The sequence below is a fragment of the Rhyacophila brunnea genome, unplaced genomic scaffold (assembly GCF_057557595.1).
Source record: "Rhyacophila brunnea isolate RB1 unplaced genomic scaffold, BYU_Rbru_1.0 scaffold_17, whole genome shotgun sequence".
Classification (NCBI taxonomy): Eukaryota; Metazoa; Arthropoda; class Insecta; order Trichoptera; family Rhyacophilidae; genus Rhyacophila; species Rhyacophila brunnea.
The window spans coordinates 1,601,215-1,624,675 of record NW_028232827.1 but is presented as its reverse complement, the minus strand read 5'-3'; the positions used below and the strand labels follow the sequence as shown (position 1 = coordinate 1,624,675).

Here is a 23,461-nt window from a genome sequence, read left to right as displayed (position 1 = left end):
TTAATACCTATCATTTTTTAATATTATTACCTACATTTCATCCAATTTTGACCAATAGGTATTAAATTCGTACACTTACCTATATAAATATTGAAAGCAAAGTTCCCAGCCATACAACGTACCTAATACCTAGAATATCTGATTTGAGATTATTTTGAAAAAATATGTATTTGTGTACCTAGTTCAAATATTTCACCTACAAGCAAAGAAATGCACAAGGTAATATTAATTCCAAGAAATTCACAGCCCCTTCCCAAAGCATGTCGTCGTCGCGCTTGCAAAATCTGCTATGTAATAAAACACAACTTTTCAGGAGAAGGAAAAAACTGATTTACTCAACAATGCCTCACGTTTTTTACAAAGCAAATAAACTGAAAATTAGATAATTACTTCGGATTCAGTATAAATGATATTTTATAATACAATATTTAACACTTTAGTCGTTAAATTTTTTTTGTGGGTAAAAGGCACATAGCTTGTTTTATTTGGGTCTTTAAATCCGTTTTGTGGTTGAGGCAGCACATAGCGGATTTAAATTAACGCGTATTTTAGACATAGCGGATTTTGCCCCGGGTAAAAAATGATAATTACATAATTTAATGATATTAATTCTATGCGTAAAACATCTTTAACCAAGCCAATAGTCTGTATCAAACAAACCTTTATCTTCCCAGCCCAAATTTGACACATAAATAAGTAATAATTATAGAGTGAAGGGGAAATAAACATATCCAGAGTAGGATGGATAAATAATTAAACAATTTTATTATAGCACATCGATAAAGTTACATTAGATTATAATAAACAGTTGTATACTTACCTACTTACCGGGCTTTTAAAATTAACACTCTTCTTTAAGTAAACACAAATGATTGTGCAATGTAATGTTATTTAACACTTTTTTATTGCTTAAATATTATTTGTCGACAAACGTAAATAATCCGCTATGTGCACTAGCGCTGGTAGTAAAAGGCGCATTCTGAAGCAGAGGTCAGTGCAAACTCCGTCATGTGTCATTAACAGGCGCAATTAATAGTATTTTTTTTTAACTTTAAAATGCGATATGTGACCGGAATATTCATAGCGTATTTTGCAAGCCATTTTTAAGTGAAAATACATAGCTTATTTTGCATTTTTCTAAACTAGCGTTGATATTAGAAAACGGGTTTTACAGGCCCGTCCGTCGCGTCTCGTTCTATCACATAGCGTAAAAACGCAAAAAAAATGTTTGTCGGATTTTGCAGGCGCAACGACGATGTACCTAGAAAAGGTCTGAAATATGAGACCTGAGGTACCTACTTACAAGCCAGGTACATATTATGCAGAGTGTTTTTGTCATTTTTCAGTGACAGAATTTGTAGGTTTTATTTTATTCTTGCCTAGAGTTGACCTGCTCTCCAAAAAGGTTGATTCATTCGGTTTTTGCTCTCTACTCTCTGCAGACGTCGGCCGCGGCCGCTGGCGTCACCCGCCATTTTAAATTTAATTATTTTTTTTTTTAAATATTTTCTACGCTGTACTACTTGACTGTAAATGTATTCCGACAAATAAACGCCGTTTTCGCCTATAATTCCACGTTGTCAATCAACATAAGCATGTCCCCGAAAGAAGCCAGCAGACGATATCACCATGACCTTACATCATCAGGGGGGTCCAGCGCATCATCCTACACCCCCCCCCCCCCTTTCGGAGGTGACAGGATGAATATCGACTCTTGGTACATTTACATTTAATTTTGTTTTGGAATCTGGTTATGGTCTGGGGAGTATGGTTATTAATTATTTAAAATAAGATCAGAAATAGTATGCTGTGTTTCTAAAGATTGGATTTTGAAATGTTCCAATTGGGAAGAATAATTGGGTATGTTGATAATGAGGTGACTGCTGAAAGATAGATGATTTCAAAAAATGTTTTTGCACTCGTTCCAAAATGTTGACATGAATTAATAGTGTGGTATGGGTTCCATACTGAACTGCAGTATTCGAGTTGCGATCGTACCAGAGTGTTATAAAGAAGATTTTTTGAGATCCTTCGATAGCCTCAAAAGAAAGCCCATCATTGAATTGGCTTTGGAAATAATCAAATCAAAGCGGTAGTGGAACATCTAAATGGAATCAATAATACGTCCATGCCAGAAGATTTTAAATTGTCAGTTATCGGGTAAAGAGATTGTGCGGGAGAACCGGTGATGCTGCAGCTTTTGCACTTCCATTTTAGACGGGTACCGGAGGACATTTTCTTAAATGTGGATGCAGGCATTCCTGCACACTGTTGGTGGAGGATTAATTTACGGTGTTGCATTGCAACTCTCCTCCAGTTGGCAAACTGCAGTCGGACTTAGTACACGGCATTATAATAAATCCACCGAACAAAAATTTATCAAATAAATAACGACAATATCGTCGGTGTTTTGTAAAAAGGGCGAATTAACCAAAATGCTACTTTACAGGAGGAGGATTTTTAACTTTTGACATTTATTTGTTTTTTACCTGTAGATGATTATAAATATCTAACAAGTTTATAATAAAGCTTATAAAGAATACTGTCATTATAATAGGTATTATTATATAATATTATAAAAGGCCTAATATGCCACATTTGCTTTTTATTTCGTAATTTTAATTAATTTAATTTTAGTCGATTATCGTTTTTAAGTACTTTCCTATGGAGATAAAAATTCACCGTTTTTACACAATAAATACATATTGGATTTTCATTAAAATCTCGATTTCGCCAAAATGGTTGATTCGCCCTTTTTACAAAACACCGACGATATAATGAGCACCTACAGATAATTAGTAACAAGCAGGTGGTACTGGCTATTATAAACAGCTGATTTGAACACTGCTTGCAATTAACTATCGTAGCAATTAATGATAATTACACTCAGCACGGGCACAGAATTTTTTTTTATTTAAAGTCGGTTATATGTTATGATTTTATAAATATCACTAGATTTTAAACGAAATAAAGTGTGCAACTTTAAACACTTTATAACACAGCACATATATGTTACGTGCACTGCAAGTAAACTGACATTGATTAACGTATATAATACTTGATTAAACTGATTTCATGTATCTAGATCATGGGTGGCCAACCTTTTCAGCAGCCGGGCCAGATTCTAAAAATGAGATTTCCTACCGGGGCGTACAACCGATTTTTTTTTATTATACTTCTTATTGTGCCATCCCCTAGCGGAGGTCGGCACCATCAAGGCGATCTTATCTTTGTCGTCTGCAACCCGGAACAGTTCGGTGGAGCTGCACTCGTACCAATCACGGAGGTTCTTAAGCCACGAAATGCGGCGCCGTCCTCTGCTACGCTTCCCATTGATCTTTCCTTGAATGACAGGTTGGGGATTGCTGTATTTTTGTCCTCTCATAATGTGGCCGAGGTATTGTAATTTCCTGGTTTTGATACTACGTAGAACTTCTCGGTCCTTTCCCATTCGATTGAGAACTTCAACATTTGTCACCCGGTCAGTCCAAGGAATTTTGAGGATGCGTCTATACAGCCACATCTCGAAAGCTTCAAGTCTCCGTGACATCTCTTAGTTTAGCGTCCACACTTCCATACCATAGAAAAGAATTGAGCGCACATAACAACGTACCATACGCAGTCTCAGACCTAGGTTAAGATCTCGATTGCTAAGGAGGCATCTCATTTTGAGAAAGGCGCTCCTTGCGTTCTCAATTCTAGTTTTTATTTCCTGAGACTGGTCCCATTTCTCAATGACCCATGTACCTAAATATTTATAATGGGTCACACGTTCGATTGGTTCGCTGTTAATAACAAAATTTGTGTTGGTGTCTGGTGTCGCTGTTTTTGATACTAGTAATAGTTTTGTTTTCTTGAGGTTCATTTTTAAACTATAAGAATTACTGACCTCATTAACCTTTTCTACCAGTTGATGTAAACTCTTTAAACTATCAGGAATCAGCACAGTATCATCGGCATATCGTATATTGTTAATATGTTTGCCAATAACCATAATACCCACCGATTCACCTTGTAAGGCTTCCTTGAAAATAGCTTCCGAGTACATGTTAAATAGCAGAGGTGACAATATACACCCCTGTCTTACACTGCGACGAATTTTTACCTTATACGTTAGCTATCAGTTGAATGTCTCTTGCATCGATGCCTTTCTCCTGTAAGAGTTCGAGAAGTTTAGGATGCCTAACAGTATCGAATGCTTTCTCGTAATCGATGAAACACATATAAACATCAACATTAACATCTAGGCATCTTTGCACTAGAACATTCAAGCTGAAAAGTGCTTCGCGAGTGCTCAAACCACTTCTGAAGCCAAATTGTGTATCATCCATGTCTTCTTCGCATTTTCGTAAAATCCTATTATGGATGATTTTTAATAAAACTTTTAACATGTGGCTCATCAAACTTATTGTTCTAAACTCGCTGCACTCCTTTGCATTCGCCTTTTTTGGTAGAGTGATGAATGTCGATTTCAACCAATCCATCCATCCATCCATCAACCAACCATCGGGAATTATGCCCGTTTCGTAAATTTATTTTACAAATATTACGTAAATTTATTATACAAAACAAAAAAGAAATATATATTAATAAAATAAAACAAAAATGAGAATCAAACATATTTATTAGATTATACTTTTTTTAAATAATAAAAAATAAACAAAATAATATAAAAATAGTAAATTTTGGTGAGAAGTTTGATTTTGTGTGGCAATATCGATATCGAGTGAGGTTGTTCCTACACGCGAACAGTTTTCCAAATGCACATCAGTGATTCGTGTTCTCACTTCGGGATTTGATATGCTTCATCCGACTAAAAAGCTGTTCACACGTGTAAGTGTTTCCAAATTGCGAAGTCATCATTAGAACATGTTTGTAAAGTGCAGGAAATTTCTCCTTATCCAAATATGTCTTGTAAAACTCTTCCAAACCAACCTGATGAAATTTCTCCTTTAACTGTTCATCGCAACATATTTCACAATGTTCCATTTGTAAATTTCCCGGTAATAAATTCACGTCTACGGAGAATGGCGTTGCAAATGCAGCAAAAAGCACACGGTGCTTTTTAAAATCTTGAGCTAATATCGAATCTCAATTTGCGAAATTAGCACATCTAGCGGCAGCATTTGATATTATTTTTATTTTCTCACTGCTCCACGGGCCACAAGTTGACACCTAGTGGGCCGCAGGTTGGCCACCCATGATCTAGATGGAACGGTTAAAAACGCGTCTGTATAGTTTGAAGAATGGTATGGTCCTGATATGACTCCTAGCTAGACAATCTTAGAGCATGGCTCGGTTGCAATACAGAAAGTTTTACATAATCAAGAAACAAACTTAGTAGAAAAAAATTATGGTGCCCTGCGGCAGTATAAGTTGTCCGCTGAGTGAGGGCGCCACATGCTAACATTTGACATATCATTCAATACTTTTTATACTGTGATGAGCTTAGTTCTAAATTCGAATACTGGATGATTTATGATGGTACATCTAGATCCACCAATATAAGTTGTCCACTGAGTGAGGGCACCACATGCTAATTTTGACATATTATCACTCAATAGTTCTTTATACTGTGATAGACTTAGTTCTAAATTCGAACACCTGACGATTTATGATAGTATATCCCAGGGTTTTGATACACCCCTGTTACAGGCGGGCTTCTCCCGGTGTAAAATAATCATTTAGTAGTCATAAGTCGAAACGTAACCCTGACCTCTAGAAACGGCTTCATAAAACATCTAATCTGATTCCTTGCTCAACTACGTAAATTTTTTTTTATTCATAAGTAAAGGCCTTCGTCCGGTGTGTGAAAATCACATACTGGGCGGAGGTGTAATTAAGATAAATTTAATTTGATTTAAAAAGTTTTATTGATGATGGATGAGAGAGATAATTTTAAGACTAAATATAAGTATTCATATATAATAAATTTTGCCGCGCTTGCCGGCAACGTTAAAATCTCCACGCGCTTGCGCCGGGGTGGTCCTCGTGATTCGTCAAATCAAAAGCATCACGCGATAAAATTTGGCCAATCACGAGAGTCCTTTCTGCTGGACGGCGTGAGTACGGGGAATTTGAAAAAGAAAAAGAAAGTAAGTAAGCGTCCTTTGTAAACCGTGTACGGACCTGCGTAACTAATTGTAAAAACAAAATATGTAAAGGACTACAAAGTAACGTTGTCCAACCAAATATTAAAATATATAACGCTAAGACCGCACGAGAAAGACTTAGTGTTTTATTTAATTTTACCAACATATATAAATCCTTTTTTATCTTTTTTTGTGAATCCGGGGTTCGATGGACACCTGAGCTAGCCGCTGGAACCCCAGGCATCTCAAATGGCGCCCTGGCAACATTAGGCGTGAAGAATCGCATTAATTCTTCCGAACCCGCGAAATAAATTTTAAGCCCGCCTGTAACAGGGGTGTATCAGTTTCCCAAACTTTTTCTGCAAAGGAATACTTCGCAAACCCGAAAATTTTAACGGAACACTTAGTTTATTTTGTAGGTTATTTATTAGCGCAGCTAACCGTTCTGCCAATTTAGGCAAATGTCGTTAAACTGACTAGATTTGTCAGCCGGTCAGTTAAAAACAATATACCCCATCTTTTTCATGCGCACGTTGTGAGAAAAGATGGTCCTCCGTCTGTACCTAGATCATGGCCCCCACATCCCGAAGCGGGCCCCCAGGCTAGGATCTTTGGCGGGCCCCCTACTTATCGCCAAGGTTAAAGGCAATGTGACGATCTACAGTTGCATATTCCAAATGGTGTTCAAGGTAAAATTAAGGGTATTTTTAGCGATTTTTTGTATTCATAATACACCCACTTTTATGTTGATATGCACAATTATATCGACAATAATCAAAAATTGTAAGTAGTATGGCAAAACCACATATTATTAATTTTTTTTCTATTAGTGCATGTTTGTGATGTGTGTTTATCCCACTTGGCTGGTCGATCTCTCACGCCCCCCCCCCCCCGTAAGCCCAGGACCCAGGCTAGAGGCCTGTCAGGCCCTCCTAGTGGGAGCCATGACCTATCTAGATACTTGACGTCATAAACATCAGTGGAGATTGATCATCACTCGCTTTTCAATATGAGGTTGATTCTTTAATTATTTTAGTTTTACTTATTTTACTTCTACTTAGTAGAAGATCTTTAAATGTGTTGCAGTGTATAAAACCTTTCTAAATGGTCGCGAAACACCTATTCAGGTTCGGCGGAATACTGGTGTTCCGCCGAACATAGTTTGGGAAACCCTGGTATATCCTATACGAGCTTTTTTGTGGTTTGAATCAAGGTACCAATAATAGAAGATTTTTTATAACACGTATGTTTCTGAAGTGTTTTTAAATAATTTGTATTCAATAAAGAACGTGACTTATTCATTGGATAAAAACAATAGTATTGTTGAGTGAATGTCTTAAAGCCATCAAGGAAAAGTAAAGTGGTGATGTACCACCGATGGAGAAGGTCTTGATGTGGAAAGTGGAAAAAACAACACAAACAATTAGTTTATATAAAATTTAATACATAACAATAATGATTATAATCACAAATTATAAAGCTTTACATAAAATTTTACTACATATGGTACAATAATAGCTATTGCCATAATATAAGTACAAACATATTTTTTAATTAAACTAAAAAAACCTGAAATTAACCTCTGCAAGGAGATGGCAGGCCGTAAAAAAAATACATACGCAAATAAATATACTATAATATTCACTAAGCGTTAGAACTAAGGATTTATTTTATTTTTCTATTACGAGAACATAAATATTTGGCACATTTTCTTATAAATGCATTATAAAAACGTTCATCCATAGTAGGCCGTCGACTTTCTTAATTTATAAAAGCATATTATTACAAAATACTGATACATTTTCTATACAAAACGAAAAATAATAAACATTGCGCGGGGGGGGGGGGGGGGGTAAAGGGGGTGTTTGTCTAATAACATGACCCCTGAGTAACTAAATTAAATAACAATATCAATAGCTAATATAACGTAACTAGAATGCGACAAGTGTAACTTGAGGATTGGCGGCGGCGCTCGTGCTGTCGATGTATTATGAGAGTATTACCAGGATTGGAAGATATTATTCCCCACTTCCTTGATAAAAATACATTTCCCCATTGAGTTAAGATATTTTTAGTTATATGGCAAGATTGAAAGTCAAATGATTTTCCTGTCATCACTGTGATTCTTTTCGTCAACATTGTTTATGGGAAGGTCTTTTTTCTTCTTTGCAGTTATGACTTTAAATAATTTTGAAATAATAACGCATTCATCTATTAATTAATAATTTCTTTAATTGTGTTTAACTGTCAAATTATGGTGGAAATGCAGAGTATTATTAATTTTAATAAAAACGCAATTTTTTGTTAAACCACTTTTTATTAAATAATTGGACCGACACCGTCCGTCATATTTTCAACTGCTTTATATTAAAATAACCCTCGAGGCGGACGAAACCGGTAAAATTATTTAATAAAAAGTGGAATCAATACAAAAAATTGCATTTTTATTAAAATTAATAATACATACATCTTTACAACACACACAAATAAGAAACTTTCAAATGCTTTGATGATGGGGGAATGAATACGGGATATAGAACACCAAATTCCCGCACATCAAGTTAACCTTTTCGCATTCTAGCCAAGGTATACCATAATATGAAGCATTTATTTCCAAAAACGAAATGTCCACAATTCAATATTTTAGTGAACAATAATTTTGTGTCGCAGGAATTGTCGATCGGTTTTAATGTAAGTATATTTCTTTTTTCCTCATGTTTTACATTTTCTAAAATTATTAAGCCTGAAAATGCGCACGGGTCTTCTGCCTAGCTCGTAATAAATTATTTCGAAGACAGTGACAGCTGATGAACAAAACAAATGGAAACAGCATTGCTGTCATTCATTATTCGTGGATCGTGGATATTATTATATTGTGTTTCCTTAAAATTATGAGGAACATTTTGCAAAGTATGAAAAAGATTTATTAAAAGGTTTTAGAGGACATTCTGACCATTTGGATGGATTATTAATTGTGAAAATAATATTTTTGCAGTGATAAAAAAATGTTGATGGGATTAGGTATCAACTTTATATGGACTTTGGTCAATCTTTTTCTGTTATTTTACATGAGGCACGTTTCTAAATTATGGTATGATATAATTCCTATTACCCAATTAACGAGAATTTAGATATTCTTTTCAGAATTGGGTAGGCTTCCAATTGTATTATATTTTCAAAATTATAACAATTTATTAGCTAATAAATATACCCTTATCGCAAAAAATGTATGCAATATAAAATTTGATACATCTGCATTTGTTTGTACGTATTATCAAGTTATTTTGACAGATTGAACGCAAATGGAAATGGATGCCTCATATAACTTATAACAATATGTATACATACAGAATCATGATAGTGTAAAACTAGCGTCAATACGTGGAGAACATAACCGCATTAATTTCATAGTGAACATTGCAGTAAATTTTCAAAAATTTAAGCACTGACAATTCGAAATTTCCTGTAAAATAATTCAAATTATTTTCATACAAATTATTCGAAATTGTTTTTAACCACAAGAAAGCAATAGTGAAAATACAAATTAAAGTGATGAACGTAGGTCTTTCTACGACAGTTTTTTTAACAATTTTTTTAGTCATTATTTATAATTTTTTTGTCTAAATATTATAATGTTTATTATATCTATATCAAAACTATTTTGATATGGGTTTTAGGGTATTCAAATTTAGAATTAAGGAGGTTATTGAGTTGTTCTGTGACAAAATGGTATAAAAATTACCTACAAAATATGCACAATATTATTAACACGTGTATGATGTGTAACACATCCCTAAAAACATGTCTAAAAACAATCAAATGCATGTGATGAAAACGCGATGATGAGATATTGAAAACTGCTATTTGAGAATTAATATCTTTGATATTTTATAAAACAAAAAATAAATTTAGCCTGCTCGCACATTGAAAATCATCACGACTGGGATTGGGTCATAAATCAAAATTGACTGCAATATTGTAACTGTCATATGGTGCGCACAAGTAAGAATATGCCTGACAGGACAGTGATGTCACATGGCTAGCTGAAACAAATGACAAAGCAACTCCTACACATGCGCCGATGTGACATTTTGGTATCATACCGCTGAGTGAATTTTTGTTGCTTGCGACACTGTTTTTTCAAACTAAAATGTCGCATTCGAGCTATTTGCTAAGGTACATTCGGTTACATGTGTTTTGTGAATAGCAACAGAATCACATTGTGTCGACGTGTTGCAATCGAGACGAGGTGCGAATAATCTGTACCATTCATTATTTGCTCATTTAATAAATGGCTATATTCTTACATATTGTTTAATCTGTATTATTTGTTTAAAAATATCTGTAATTTTATTTTTGTTTTAAATATTTTTCGAAGATCAATACAAAGGCATGGATAATCCACACCCAGATTACTAGTTAACTATACTGAGAGTAAAATAATGTGATTACACGAAAACATGATTTGAAAATATAAAATTTTTCATCACAAGGCATTTTTACACATGTGAATTATATGATTATGTTCATATATTTTATCTGGATGAATTGATTGATTCGCATCGTGAGTAAAACCAAGTGTGAATTTTTCAATTTCAAATTTTAAATGTGAAACAGCTTGATAATAAAGTTACATACAAAGAGGTAGAAATTAATGAACGAATATGGCATATAAACCAAAAATTGTTGTTAAACTCTATTTTTACCACGTTTTTCTTAGCTCGTATTCTTGTTGTTTATCCAGTACAAATCTTGTAAAAGATTTTTAACTAACTTCCTGACTAGCGAGACATTTGAAACTTTTAGAATATATCAGAACACGATGCCAATGCATTATTTTAATACTTTTAGCCATATTGAAGCAGAATTGAATTCATTTTCAGTTAATTCTGTTTTGTATGAAAAGTTATTTCGGAAGAAATCTGTAAAAAGTAAAACACTATTATTGGTTGCTAGGGGTCTGGGGTCCTAGCAACTAAATAATTAATATATACGTGCGTTACTATGGAAATCAAAATGACATTTCAGTAGGTATTCTATATTTGTCTGTTTGTTGCAAAATAGCAAAAAAATGATTTGTTGACAATTGCCTTATTTGTTCTAAATTATTAATACATAGAATTGTCAAGTTTATATGATTCAACAGAAAATTTAAAAACGTGGTGTATAAAAAGTTTTTTTTATCTTGTAATTATTCTTGATTAAATGAAATCTTTTGGCCCTACTATCTTCAAACTATTAATCTGCACTTACTATGGTTTTACACTTAAGGTGTGAATTATATTAGTCATAAGGAATAAGATGTAGCCATTTTTTTTGACACGCCGGGCTTTCCAATTTTGAAATTTATTTCTACTGAATATACTATTTAAAGAACCAATTAAAATTACCTATAATAATTAATAAAATAAAACCTCAAATTTTGCCGCAGTACGCCACAATTGCGCTCCCATAGGGAGCAGTACTGAGCAGAATTTTAAAGAGCCTCATATGAATTGGTTTTGAATTAATATAGATCGCTCTACGACAACCTTCCACCCGCAATGGTGTAGTGCAGTGTTTCTCAACTGCCGGTCCGTAGATATTTTCTCCCGGTCCAACATGTAGTGGTCACCCGTTTTAAAAATGAGAATAACTGTCTCGAAAGTTACAAAGCCATTAAATTACAATCAGTATTTTAAATTTTCAACTTTTTTGGGCATGTCAGTAATAAATACAAAACGGGGCAACCGAACGGATGTCACTGCAGAGTTTTGTCTCACCGAAACAACACTGAAGCCACGGTTATCAATTATTGGGGCAAAGATGAAGCAGTAGATTTCACACAATTTTTCTAGAAATCAAAGTAAGTAAGTAAAGTAAATATTAACAATTTATTTAAATGGTTTCTAATTATTCCAATTAACGATAGAATTTTCATGTTATATATTTTTTTTTCTATTCTCAGACTATTGATTTTAAAAACTATTTAAATAATAGTGTTTATTTATCAGTGGCGAAGGGTGAAGGTAGACTGTTAATAGTGCACACTAAACTATGTCTGTCACACATATTTATTTTCATTAAACTAAGCCGGCTCCAAGGCCTGAACAAAAACGATGCATGAGTGCGAGTGAGAAAGTATTCGGCACCCCTATAATCTCTGCGAAACGCGCTAGAGTAAGATAAAAGGTCTACATATTTTTAAGTTGGTCTCCAAAAATATCGCCGGTAAATCGTGCTGAATCGCTTCACGTAGCGTGTTGTTCGTGTTGCTAAATTTGCTATTTTTTGTGTTAAACATAAAGTCAGTGGTAAATATTTTTAGTTAATTAAGTAGGAAAGGTGGTTCTGCATGTTGTATTAAAATATGGTAGCCGTACTGATAAGCAAGAAGACGGTATTACGTTTCATAGGTAAGTTGATACATGTTCGTGACAATTTATTTGTATATTATTATTTATTTTAATATCAGTGACCTACTGTTTCTTTAAAATAACTTAAATTATGGATATATTTACCTAATTGGTTGCATTTTGACCGCTTAAAAATACTATATAACGTAAAAAAACAGAAAATTATATTTTAATTCTGAGCGTCTAGTGCGAGCACTTTGGGCGAGCACTAGCGAAATGGTCTATGGTCTCGAACATTTATAGGCGAATGCGTTCGCTCTCCCACAAACCAAACGCACGGCACGTAGCTTCATTTAGCAATGCAACGGGTGGCGTCTATATGTATCTATAGTCTATGGCCGGCTCTCATATCTAAGCTCGTCTTATCTGCAACGTGTCGAATACGTTGATGTGACGTCATCCTTATTCACAAAACACAAGTTATCTTATGGACCTTCGCACACTGCTGGAATAAGACATTTTAGTTTGAAAAAAAAAACATCTGGAGGCACATGCAACTATTTTCACCTGACATGCAGCACAGGTATAATCCTGAAATGTCGAGTGACGTCACTGTCCTCGCACGGCCTTGCTATACACACATAAAAAAGTTGCATATTGCGCTCAGTTTTGATTAATGACTATTATCCCAGTCGAGACGACTTTCAATGTGCGACTGGGCTAAGACTACAATGTGTAGTGTTTGCTAGTCTTTAAAATTCAATTAATCCCGGCCTAATCCAAGCCATAATAAATAGTCAAAAAATATTCGTTTATAAAATATCTAAAATTATGCCATTCAACCATACATAATTTTAAATAGGTTTGGTCTACGCAGGGGTTAATGAATTTAAAAAAAAACTAATCAACACCATCTGTAATATTATGTATTCATAATTCAATGAAAACAAATATGAGTAGGTATATGAAAAAGTGTTCAATATTTTTGTCGGATCGCCAATAGCATACTAAAACTATTATAGTTCGGTGAGGTAGAGTTTAATGAATTTTTAAAAACTAACCAATAGTATATGCACATTGCAGTCTTAGTTCATTGAAAACAAATACGTATGACTGGAAAAGTTTAGTGTGAACTATTTCTGTAGGATCTTAACAGACTACCTCCGGCCTTCACCTCTGGTATTTGTATGTTAGCGGTCTGCAAAATATTTCTACTATTTTCACCGGTCCGCGCATATAAAAAGGTTGGGAAACACTAGCTGTAGTGGACAACGACAGTTTCAAAATCTACTACTACAGTGGGCTCAACTCACATGCCTGGATACTTCATATGTTTTTCAATGCGAGCTCATCACCTCGGTAAATCGTGAGTCAATTATAGCTCTAGAATGTGTTTTTAACAAACAGACCCATTGACATAGTATATATACTTTCAAATCACTCATGTATGTCGACAATACAACACTTTTACAGATATTTACGATACTCAACAAATTATGACAGCACTCAGCATCTCAAGTGTTAATATTTAATCACCGATTTCAATGAGATGCGGAGGAATCACGTTTGAAAGGCAGTCATTGGTTGGAGGGCGCCGGCGTCTTGCCCATGTGGGTTATCGGCGGGCGGCCACCACGATTGGGAGGACATCTGGTAACAGCGGATGTCGTTCACCATACTCGCCAGGTTCTGGGTAAAAGTCGGAAGGTCCTAGAAAACCAATATAATTAATTGCAATCTACAAAATAATTTTGAATTAACCGCATTTATGTTTTAGTGTATTTTTATAGTATTTTCATTTACCGTGTCCCGTGACATGCTCAGCACCGCTCTGACATGTTGAGGCTGCAGATTGGGCAGTGACGCTAAAAATGCAGGCAAGAAGGAGTTGAAGTAGGAGGGGAAGTCCACCGCGGCGAGGGCGTGGCAGGTGGAGGCCACTTCCTCTTGAAGCAGGATTGCGGCAGACGCCCGCTGGACCAGTGCCCCGAGCAATAGGGCCAAAATCTGACCCAGCATCTCCGTTCGGAATACTATCTGCAACGATCCGAAGAATTTCGAAGTAGTAGTATTAGTAAGTAGTACTATTTAAAAATGTTGTTTGTTCTCCCAAGGTGTTAAACTAACCTCCCAATTAATTGGTAGAATGATATCTGTATTCCACCAAATTCCTTCTGATATTGAATTTAGCTGGATGTATTTTTATAATTTTTTTAAATAGGCTATGTTAAAAAGCATAATGTCATGAATGCATTGAATTAATAATTTTTAACATCCATGTATTAAAATAAATTGTATAGATATTGAATAAGAGTACACAAGTAGATAATCAAAGCAAGAACGCGTATTTTATTTACAAACAATGTACTTACTAAGTTTGGCTAATGCCCAACACAGAGAATATTAACTTTTCCATAATAAAATTATTATCAAATTAACTATTTGTACTAAAAACATTACGGAATCGCTATCAAGTGTTATAATACAAAAAGTTCCCTCATTACTTTATGCCCTTTAACCCTTAACACTCGAGTGCCGCCATATCGGCGGCATTAGAAGTTTCCCGTATTACTCGAGTGCCGCCGTAGCGGCGGCATCGCCTATAAAGTCATTTTTTGTAATATTTTCATAAATTTTTATAATGCGATTTCAATCAAGTTAGAATGAATAATAATAGGTTATTACATTTATCTGAGAAAGAAGTCGGCAAAAGAATACTGCGTGCCTAATTTCAACATAGTATTTTTATCGGAATCTTCTCTTTTTTTATTCGTAGGTCGTCGCTTGCAAGCAATGTTTTTTTGTCACATAAATTTTATTTATTGAACGTTCCCAGACTAGAGTGAAGTGTTTGTCACGCATGATTTTGAAGTGTGTTTATATTTTTTATTGGTTCTCGCTTGCGCAGGGGCGTCTCGTATAGTTTACAGTTTTATATTTGAATACTGTTTTTGATGACAATACTTACTAGTATATTATGCCGATTCGGAACCTATATAATGTGAAATACTCTAATGAGTCAAATGAAAATTATTACGTATCGATTTATTATTTTTTGAGAAATCTTTTGATAATGTGTACCGCACTGGGAATGAGTTGTTATGAGCCCGAAACTAATTTAGGAAATTTACGAGACAGCCGCTTATATTACAAGTGTATTTGAAGGCAATTCATTTGTATCATATTTACAGTCATAATGGACGATTTACACTTTATAGCCAGTTCTCTACATACCGCTATTTCATTACGATTCTGTGATAAGCCAGGATTACATATTGGAGATTGCTTTGTGAAATACCACACAATCAAGAATTATAAATAAACTAAAAATAAGTACAGTATATTCATTATAAATTTATTTTACAGAATAAAAAAAAAAAAAAATTTTTACATTTTTTTCACCAATTAAATGTTTTATATTGAAATTATGCTTTGTGCGGGAAAAAGTCTCGAGTGGGTGGTATGTACCTATAAAAAAAATTTCGAGTGGAAAAGGTTAAATACCTTTTGGTATAGTTTCCATCTGGAGTTCAGCCGATCGAGTGTGTGCAAGTTGAGGCGGAACACCTCGATGTGTCCCTGCATGAAGGAGGCCAAGATGGCGTGCAGCAGTGCTCTGAAGTGAGGCGCGTTTGCTATCCTTTCCCCCTCACCCCCCGGTGAGGCGGCGCCTGCCCCCGATAATCCAGAGAGAGTGCCGGTGCCCGATTGGGCAGGGGACCAGCCTAGACGGACGCATGACGAGTAAAAGTGTTGCCAACAATCCAGAAGAATGCTGAAAAAACAAGCGAAATTTGTATGGGCAGACCTAGTATGTAAACAGTTAAATATGGTTTAAATGGTGATAAACAAATGGTGGTGGTTTAAATAAACTATGGTTGAAAACTCTAACTAAATTGTAATAAGGGATATTATGACAAATTTGCGTTCATGTCTTTAGAGCATTGTTGACCTGCTAACATATTTGCACTGTTCGCATACCATTTTGTATAATATATTATTGTGGAATGTAGTTGAAAATATTAACTCAAACTACATTTCGATAAGGGTGACTATTGCAAGTTTGCATTCATGTGGTTAGCTTCTAATATTGTTCACAAATGTATGTGCAAATGTTGTAATGAATATTAATGAGCAGACGTACATGAACATTTCTTTTTATAGATATGTCTGCAATTGATTACTGAAGCCGGAGTGAGGTGGTGGTCACACAATATTGTTTTGCTCGAATATGGTCATTTGTTGCAGACATTTCTCATTCCTATTTTTACATAATTTTTACGTTTTGTTTGTTTAGTTATTTCTTGTTTTGTGTACATACTTTTGATAATGTACAAGACAAATCCTTCAAATTATTTACGTTTTTTTCTCAGTCTCGTCAAAACTGTAAGTATCAATGTAAGTTAAAATAATACCAATATTTTATATGCTATGTCCATGGGATATAATCCAATGTTATTGGTTCACACAAGGTAGTTATATATTTGAAACCGTGTCCGGAAATTTGTACGTATGCAGTTCGCCGTATCACTCGGATATATATGGTCGTATATTAAAGACCGTCCAACCTCTTTGGGTTGTATAGTACTGAGATAAAATTTATGTCTAAATAAAACACGGTTCTTGTCGGTTTACGGGAAGCAAGCGGCAAATTTTTTTTGAAAATAGCCGATATACTGGATTATTTGTTAGGTTAGGTTATCATGAATTTTGCCAAAATCGACTATGAAAAATGAATTAATGTTCATATTGAATCTAATAAAATTGGAGACAATATAGTATACGGTCATCTCTTTCCGATAGAAAGCTCACGGCGAACCGTGCTACGGTGAAATGTTTTAGGTACAATGTACATGTAACCATTTGAAACCAGTTTCACACATAAATAGGTATGTGGTGATATGAAAACTGCCCTCAGCTCATCATTTTAATTATATCTCTTGCACTTGTATTAGCCTTTGCACCTCAATTGTTCACATAAAATAGGTATATTCCAACCTGCCGAATACATCAAAGAGGGCATAAGTGACATCAGGGTCAGCGCTTTCAGACTGGACCAGCGGGAGGACATGGTCCAAGCAAAGGTTGAGAACTTCGGTGAGCGCCGCCTCTCCTCCCAATACGCCACCCTCGATGCATAACTTCAATACCTGCAGTAACTTTTGAAGGGCACCATGCTCTTGCCTGTGAAGAATTCCATTTGTTAACGAAACATAATATTATATAGGTAGGTACCTAATTGTATCTGATGTTTTCTTTTTTCCTGCGGCGGATTTGAAATCAAAGCAATCCATCTCAACCATCCCATCCATTATTTTTTGTATCCAACAAATAATTCGTGCGATTTAAGAATGCAAAATGCTTTATAGAACATACATAGTTTTTAATAACACATTAATTAGAAAAAATCTTGAATATACAGTGCCAGGCAGAACCTGAACCCTCACTATCAGATTCCGGCCAATGTGCTTTGTCACTTACACCCTACTTAACTACGACGATATTAATGAATATACATATGACTGTACAAAAGTACAAAAAACCAATAATAGGTACTATCCATCGGATTCTGTTCTGATTACATGAGTTACCTTCGATGTGTAGAAAACACACTACAAACTAAAAATATTACTAAAATAACATAAATATTCCATAATTTATCTCCTTAAAAGTTAATCACACTAATATATATAATATGTACAGTAAAAACAAAACAATGATTCGGTTCGTGGAGTGGCAGTATACCGTAGTCAGCGCTTCGGCCACATCGCTTGCCAGGTAATTAGTACCACTAGTAGGGCTAAATATCCGCACGCACACCTTCGACCGACCGAATCATTGTTTTGTTTTTACTGTACATATATGTATGATATTTATCACTAAAAAAGCCAATATGGTGTACCTTGCTGTAGTTTTAAACAATCACACCTAACACTAAGTATCCTGTTTGTGGTAAAGGGTCAATTTCATTGAGCTTCCTTACGAGCTGTTTGTTGGCGAATTTAAAAGCGGGCGATTCAGCTACTGCGATTTGATGATTACACACAAAACTTTCCATTCGCTGAAACGCCACAAGCCAGCGACTATTTTGATAGAACGTAGTTCGTTTTTTTACCGGGAGGTTGCTACTGCGCTCTACTGCGCAGACGCAGTAGGCCCACACGCCGGCGTGTAGCGTGTAAAGTTGACCGACTTTCAACTTTTCTCGGTAGAGTATTTACAACCTGCTTGTTAGCTTGTTCGATGATTACACTGGGCGACTTTACAGGCAGATTATAATTTCGCCAACAAACAGCTTGTAAAGAAGCTCAATGTAATTGACGCTTAAGTGTAGAATGGCTGCTTTCTGCACAAATATGATAAATTATAGAATTGATGTTGTACCTTTTCGCGACATCCATAAACATCCTGATGGACTGGTGTACGAACGCGGATCCCAGCTGCTGATGGAGGGATCCCAACAAAGCCAAGAATAGTTCCAGCACTAGAGAAGACACCTGTCCGTCTCCATTTGAGTTCTGGAACGCTACTAACGCAGCTTGTACAGGTCTCTGAAAAACAAAATATCAATTTCAACAAACATTCATAGTTACATGAACTAAGAGGCCATCCATGGACTGAAACCGTGTGCGGTTTAGATCCGTGTGCCATACTAAACTTATGATTTTTGTTCATGAAAATATATTTTCACTAAATTTGTAAGTGTAAGTGTATGGTATAAACGAATACGATCAGATGCTTATAATATACTTTGTGAAAATATATTTCCATGAACAGAAAAGATAAGCTTAGTATGGCATACGGTTTCAGTCCATGGATGGCCTATAATTCACTACAGAGGAGACACATAATTGTTAGGAGCCAGATGCAGAGATGTTCATGTTAAATTAACATAACTAACATAAGTGGCAACGTCACCAAATAGTAGCATATTTGACGAAATGATAGTTGTCTTTGAGCCTTCCTATAATGTAGTCGACACGCGCCACTGTTCCGCGTCTCTCACTATATCTAAATTCGAAAGTATAATGTAAACCTTTCAAGTCAAACTATATTCAATGTGACAAGTCACTTCTTAGTGCCGTGTTTACCTAACTTTATTACTATAAAATAAAACCAAGAAAATACCAACTCATGTTTTATTCATCAATGAACCCGAACATATTGTCATTCACACTCAAGCAACCATCTGAACTTAAACTTAACATTGGGGGTAAGAATAACAACACGTTCATCCCCCTGATAGTTTGTAAATTCTCAACAAACTAAAATTTAAAAACATTCCTGATTTACCACAGAATTACCAACCCTACAAATAGCTGCCCTTAGAATTGATGTTTTTAGATTTATCAACATATTCACGCCATATACATGGATATGATCACCAGTTTCCTATGATTATAAAATAAATGTATAATTTAAAAACATGAAATAATAATAGCTTTAAAGCTTTCGGAAATTGTTCGCTTTCACTTTGAAATACCTTATAATCTCAAATGCATAATGAATATGCATCCAAGATTGTTAAATACCTATCTATTTGTGTTGACTTTTTCTCAAGAAATTCACGGTGAATAAAAAAAATATTTCCTTACAGTGACAGCAGTCGCAAGGAACTTCTTGGTTTGCGTATTATGATGGGCAAAGTAGGTGAGCAGCTCGCCGAGTATGGGTAGGCAGGCCTGACACGCGGCACCGGTGGGGACGCCACTGGAACTGACCAGAGGTGCACACCACGCGTCAATGAGCACGCCGCACAGCTGCGCCCTATCCGACGAGTGGGAGTTGTTTGCTACTGGACACTCCAGTACCATCACACAAAGAGTCTGTCTGACTACAGCTGCAGTCTGTAACATATCACCGTGGGGAAATAGAAACCACCATTAATCATATTAATCAGGTTTGGGAAATTCTGCGAAGAGTTTTTTCTTTCATAAGATAAAATTGAAAAGAGATTATACATTATCAAGACAAAGCAAAGCAGTCTTGATAGAGGTTTGGAAGCTGATCTCTAAACCAGTGCTTCCCAAACTTTTTTGTATCATAGTACACTGAAAAAAAAAAAAAATATTTCACATGAAAAAAATAACCAAATGAAATTATTTATAACTAATGATCGCCCATTACTTTATCTGAAATAATGCCGATAGGTAATCAGTTCTTCCAATGCAACGCTTGGTGAAAGAGAATGCAACTTTTTATGCCTGAGTCGATGGTCAATGCTTGAGAGAGCTACTCACAGAACAGGTTAATAAGGTAGAAATACACAAAAACCAGTTGTCATAGACCAAGGCTTTAAAGCGTCCTTGAAACCAGCTAAGTTTCCTCAAATATCAATAATATTGAATGTGCGTTCCGTTGATGTGACTAACTTTAATAGACGAAACTAAGTTTATCCCATATTTCTGCAAACTTGAGAATTATATGATACCACGCTCATCTAGAAGGTAACCCATTTATTTGCATACATTAAGTAGCATTTATTTTAAACTAGAACTTGCTTCAGTGATTCTTCAGAACTGAGACAAATCAGAGCATGTTGAATCTGGAAAAATAAATTAATAAATACCTTAGGTTCCAAGTGGGTGAGTGATCTTTGGGCTTGAGGAATGAGATCGTGAAGATGCATGAGAGGGTCGGGCGCTTTCAATGACACGGCAACACTCAGCAAAAGATGGGCAGCAGCGTGACTCAGCACCGGAGGCATCTATACATTAAATAAACACTTCAGTGAAATGAAAAAATCACATGATTTGGAGACCTTTTCTTGTTTCTTTTCTTCTTCTTTTCTTTTGACAATGTCCGATGTTAATATTAAATATTTATTTATTTGTGACACGTTGAGTACATAACACATTATTAATTCAGGACGAATTAGTTAGAGAAAAAACAAGGTAGAGAAAAAAAAACAAAGCAAAAATATTTTAACCCTTTATAGGGCAAAGCATTTTTTTCTTCATTTCACACCGATCTCTACCATTTTGCATCAGATATTTCATATCTTAAAACAATTTCAATATAAAAATAAAAAATATATATTAGAAATTTAGAAAAACTATAATTTATGGTGGTTTTTTTATCAACCAGTGCCCATTCAGGTGTTTTTTTTTTTGATTTTATGATATATTTTTTTCAAATAAAACAAATAAATAATGGTTGTAAATATTATTTATTTAGTCATAAGAAAAGTTACAATTCAATTTTTATTTTTTTATACCCATTTACGTAATACTTTTCAAAACGTAGAATGCAAAGCGGTACATTACATTGCTTACAAAAATAAGATATGCGTTTTGGCTCTCTAGCCATACTAGAAGCACATCGACAGCTCTTTTTCTTAGATTTACTCATAATGAACTGAAAAAAAAATAAAAAATATTGTCGTAACAGTACCTACCGACATACAACATTACCATATTACGAAATGACCGCGAAAAATGAAGTATGATGGGGGAGGCCTGCATCCAGCAGTGGATAGACCCCGGCTGATGATGATGTTGCTTCTACAGTCAAATATAATACAATACAACCCTATGAAAGTTGCGATTTTGATAGTAATTGAGGACTTTAGCATTCAATTGATGTCGAAACTAACAAAAAAACACCATTTCTTCTCGGATATTTTGAGAACTTTTCCGATCCCAAATATTCTGAGTAAAAATAAAATATATTTATGATAGTATACTATATTCACGATAAAATATAACTATACACAACTGCCTAAGCCGCTCCGAATTGCAAATTTGAGGTTATGTACTTCCCGCTTGGCAAAAGAATGATGAAACAAGTACTCTATCATAATATATTTGTAAAAAATATAATGTAAATCGATAAATAAGTGCATATTAAATAATTATGTACATACCCTTTTTCACAACACATAATATAAATGGGAACAAAATGACTTGCAAAGTCAAGTGTCACTCGCGAATTCGTCGAGTCGCGACCGCAAACGCGCAATGGCCGATACATCGACCAATCGTTGAAATAATGTTTTGCGAGCGATTGGCGTACACTTCATATTAGATGGCTTATTTCGTAACCAGAGAACGTTTTCGACAACGTCTTGAAGCACTAAGGTTGATATTTTCATATTTAGTGTATGACTATAGCTCATAAATGAGGTGGTCGATAAATAAACCGTTTTTGACTTTGCCCTATAAAGGGTTAAGACAAAAGAAATAAAATAAAAAAAAACAACAATAATTCAAAAAAATACAAATTAAACAATAAAATAGAATTTAAAAAACAGATTATATAATGAATCGCCAAAAATATCTACATCTCTAGGGAGTGCAATGACCACCCGCACAGCCCTCGCTATTGGTGGCTGGTGAGCCTGACATGAGGAAACAGCTTTCACCCAAAATAGGTCATGGCTGCGACCGAGCATGTAATTGACGGGTGCGTAAAAATTCAAATTTTCTAGAATATCGGGATTGAAAACGATACCACGTGAGAGCAGGGAAAAATGCTTTAAGAGCAGAAGTGACCTACGAGCTTGAAGAGAATGAAAGGCGAGCATGCCTTGAAGAAAGTTAGTCTGAAAATACTCGTTTGAGAAGGTGTCAAAAGGAAAATAATTAATAAACTTTAAAATAAAGATGACGAAGAATTTTTTTCTGAACACGCTCTAAAACAAACTTATAGGAAACCTCATAAGGACTCCAGATAATGGAGCCATACTCAAGAATACTCCGTACTAACGACATATAGAGTGTACGTAAAACAGTTGGATTCTTGTGATCTGAATCTGTCTTTCCTCTACATCTAGCGCCGTGAAAAAAGTATTGATAACATATATCGACACCTACGTATAAGGTCGGAATTGCAAATACTTAACTAAAGTAACCTTTCACTAGAGCGATTGTAATGTTGCAATTGACACCACAATGTTAATTCAAATGCAGGAATCATAATTTTTTTAGTTATATAATATTATATTGACCTATAAAATATTGACTGAATTTTTGTTTATTTTCAGATATCATCATCATGGTTCTGTGCCAAAGCGAACTAGTTCGCGGATATGGC

General features: G+C 35.0%; 2 protein-coding genes across 3 annotated transcripts in view; both read right to left on the bottom strand.

Moving 5' to 3' along the window:
- Positions 1-23,461, bottom strand: part of dbe (KRR1 small subunit processome component homolog dbe) — a 466,431-nt gene that overhangs the window by 23,347 nt on the left and 419,623 nt on the right. The window lies entirely within an intron of this gene.
- ebo (exportin ellipsoid body open) overlaps positions 10,466-23,461 on the bottom strand; it is a 28,681-nt gene continuing 15,685 nt past the window's right edge. For both annotated transcript variants that reach the window (XM_085944359.1, XM_085944360.1), the window contains exons 15-22: positions 20,997-21,134; positions 20,023-20,274; positions 18,812-18,978; positions 17,426-17,611; positions 15,932-16,202; positions 14,231-14,464; positions 12,831-14,137; positions 10,466-12,168 (exon numbers count right to left, since the gene is read on the bottom strand). In XM_085944359.1, the coding sequence (XP_085800485.1) occupies positions 13,988-14,137; positions 14,231-14,464; positions 15,932-16,202; positions 17,426-17,611; positions 18,812-18,978; positions 20,023-20,274; positions 20,997-21,134 (1,398 nt within the window). In that variant the 3' untranslated portion in view covers positions 10,466-12,168; positions 12,831-13,987. The remainder of the gene's footprint in view (positions 12,169-12,830; positions 14,138-14,230; positions 14,465-15,931; positions 16,203-17,425; positions 17,612-18,811; positions 18,979-20,022; positions 20,275-20,996; positions 21,135-23,461) is intronic.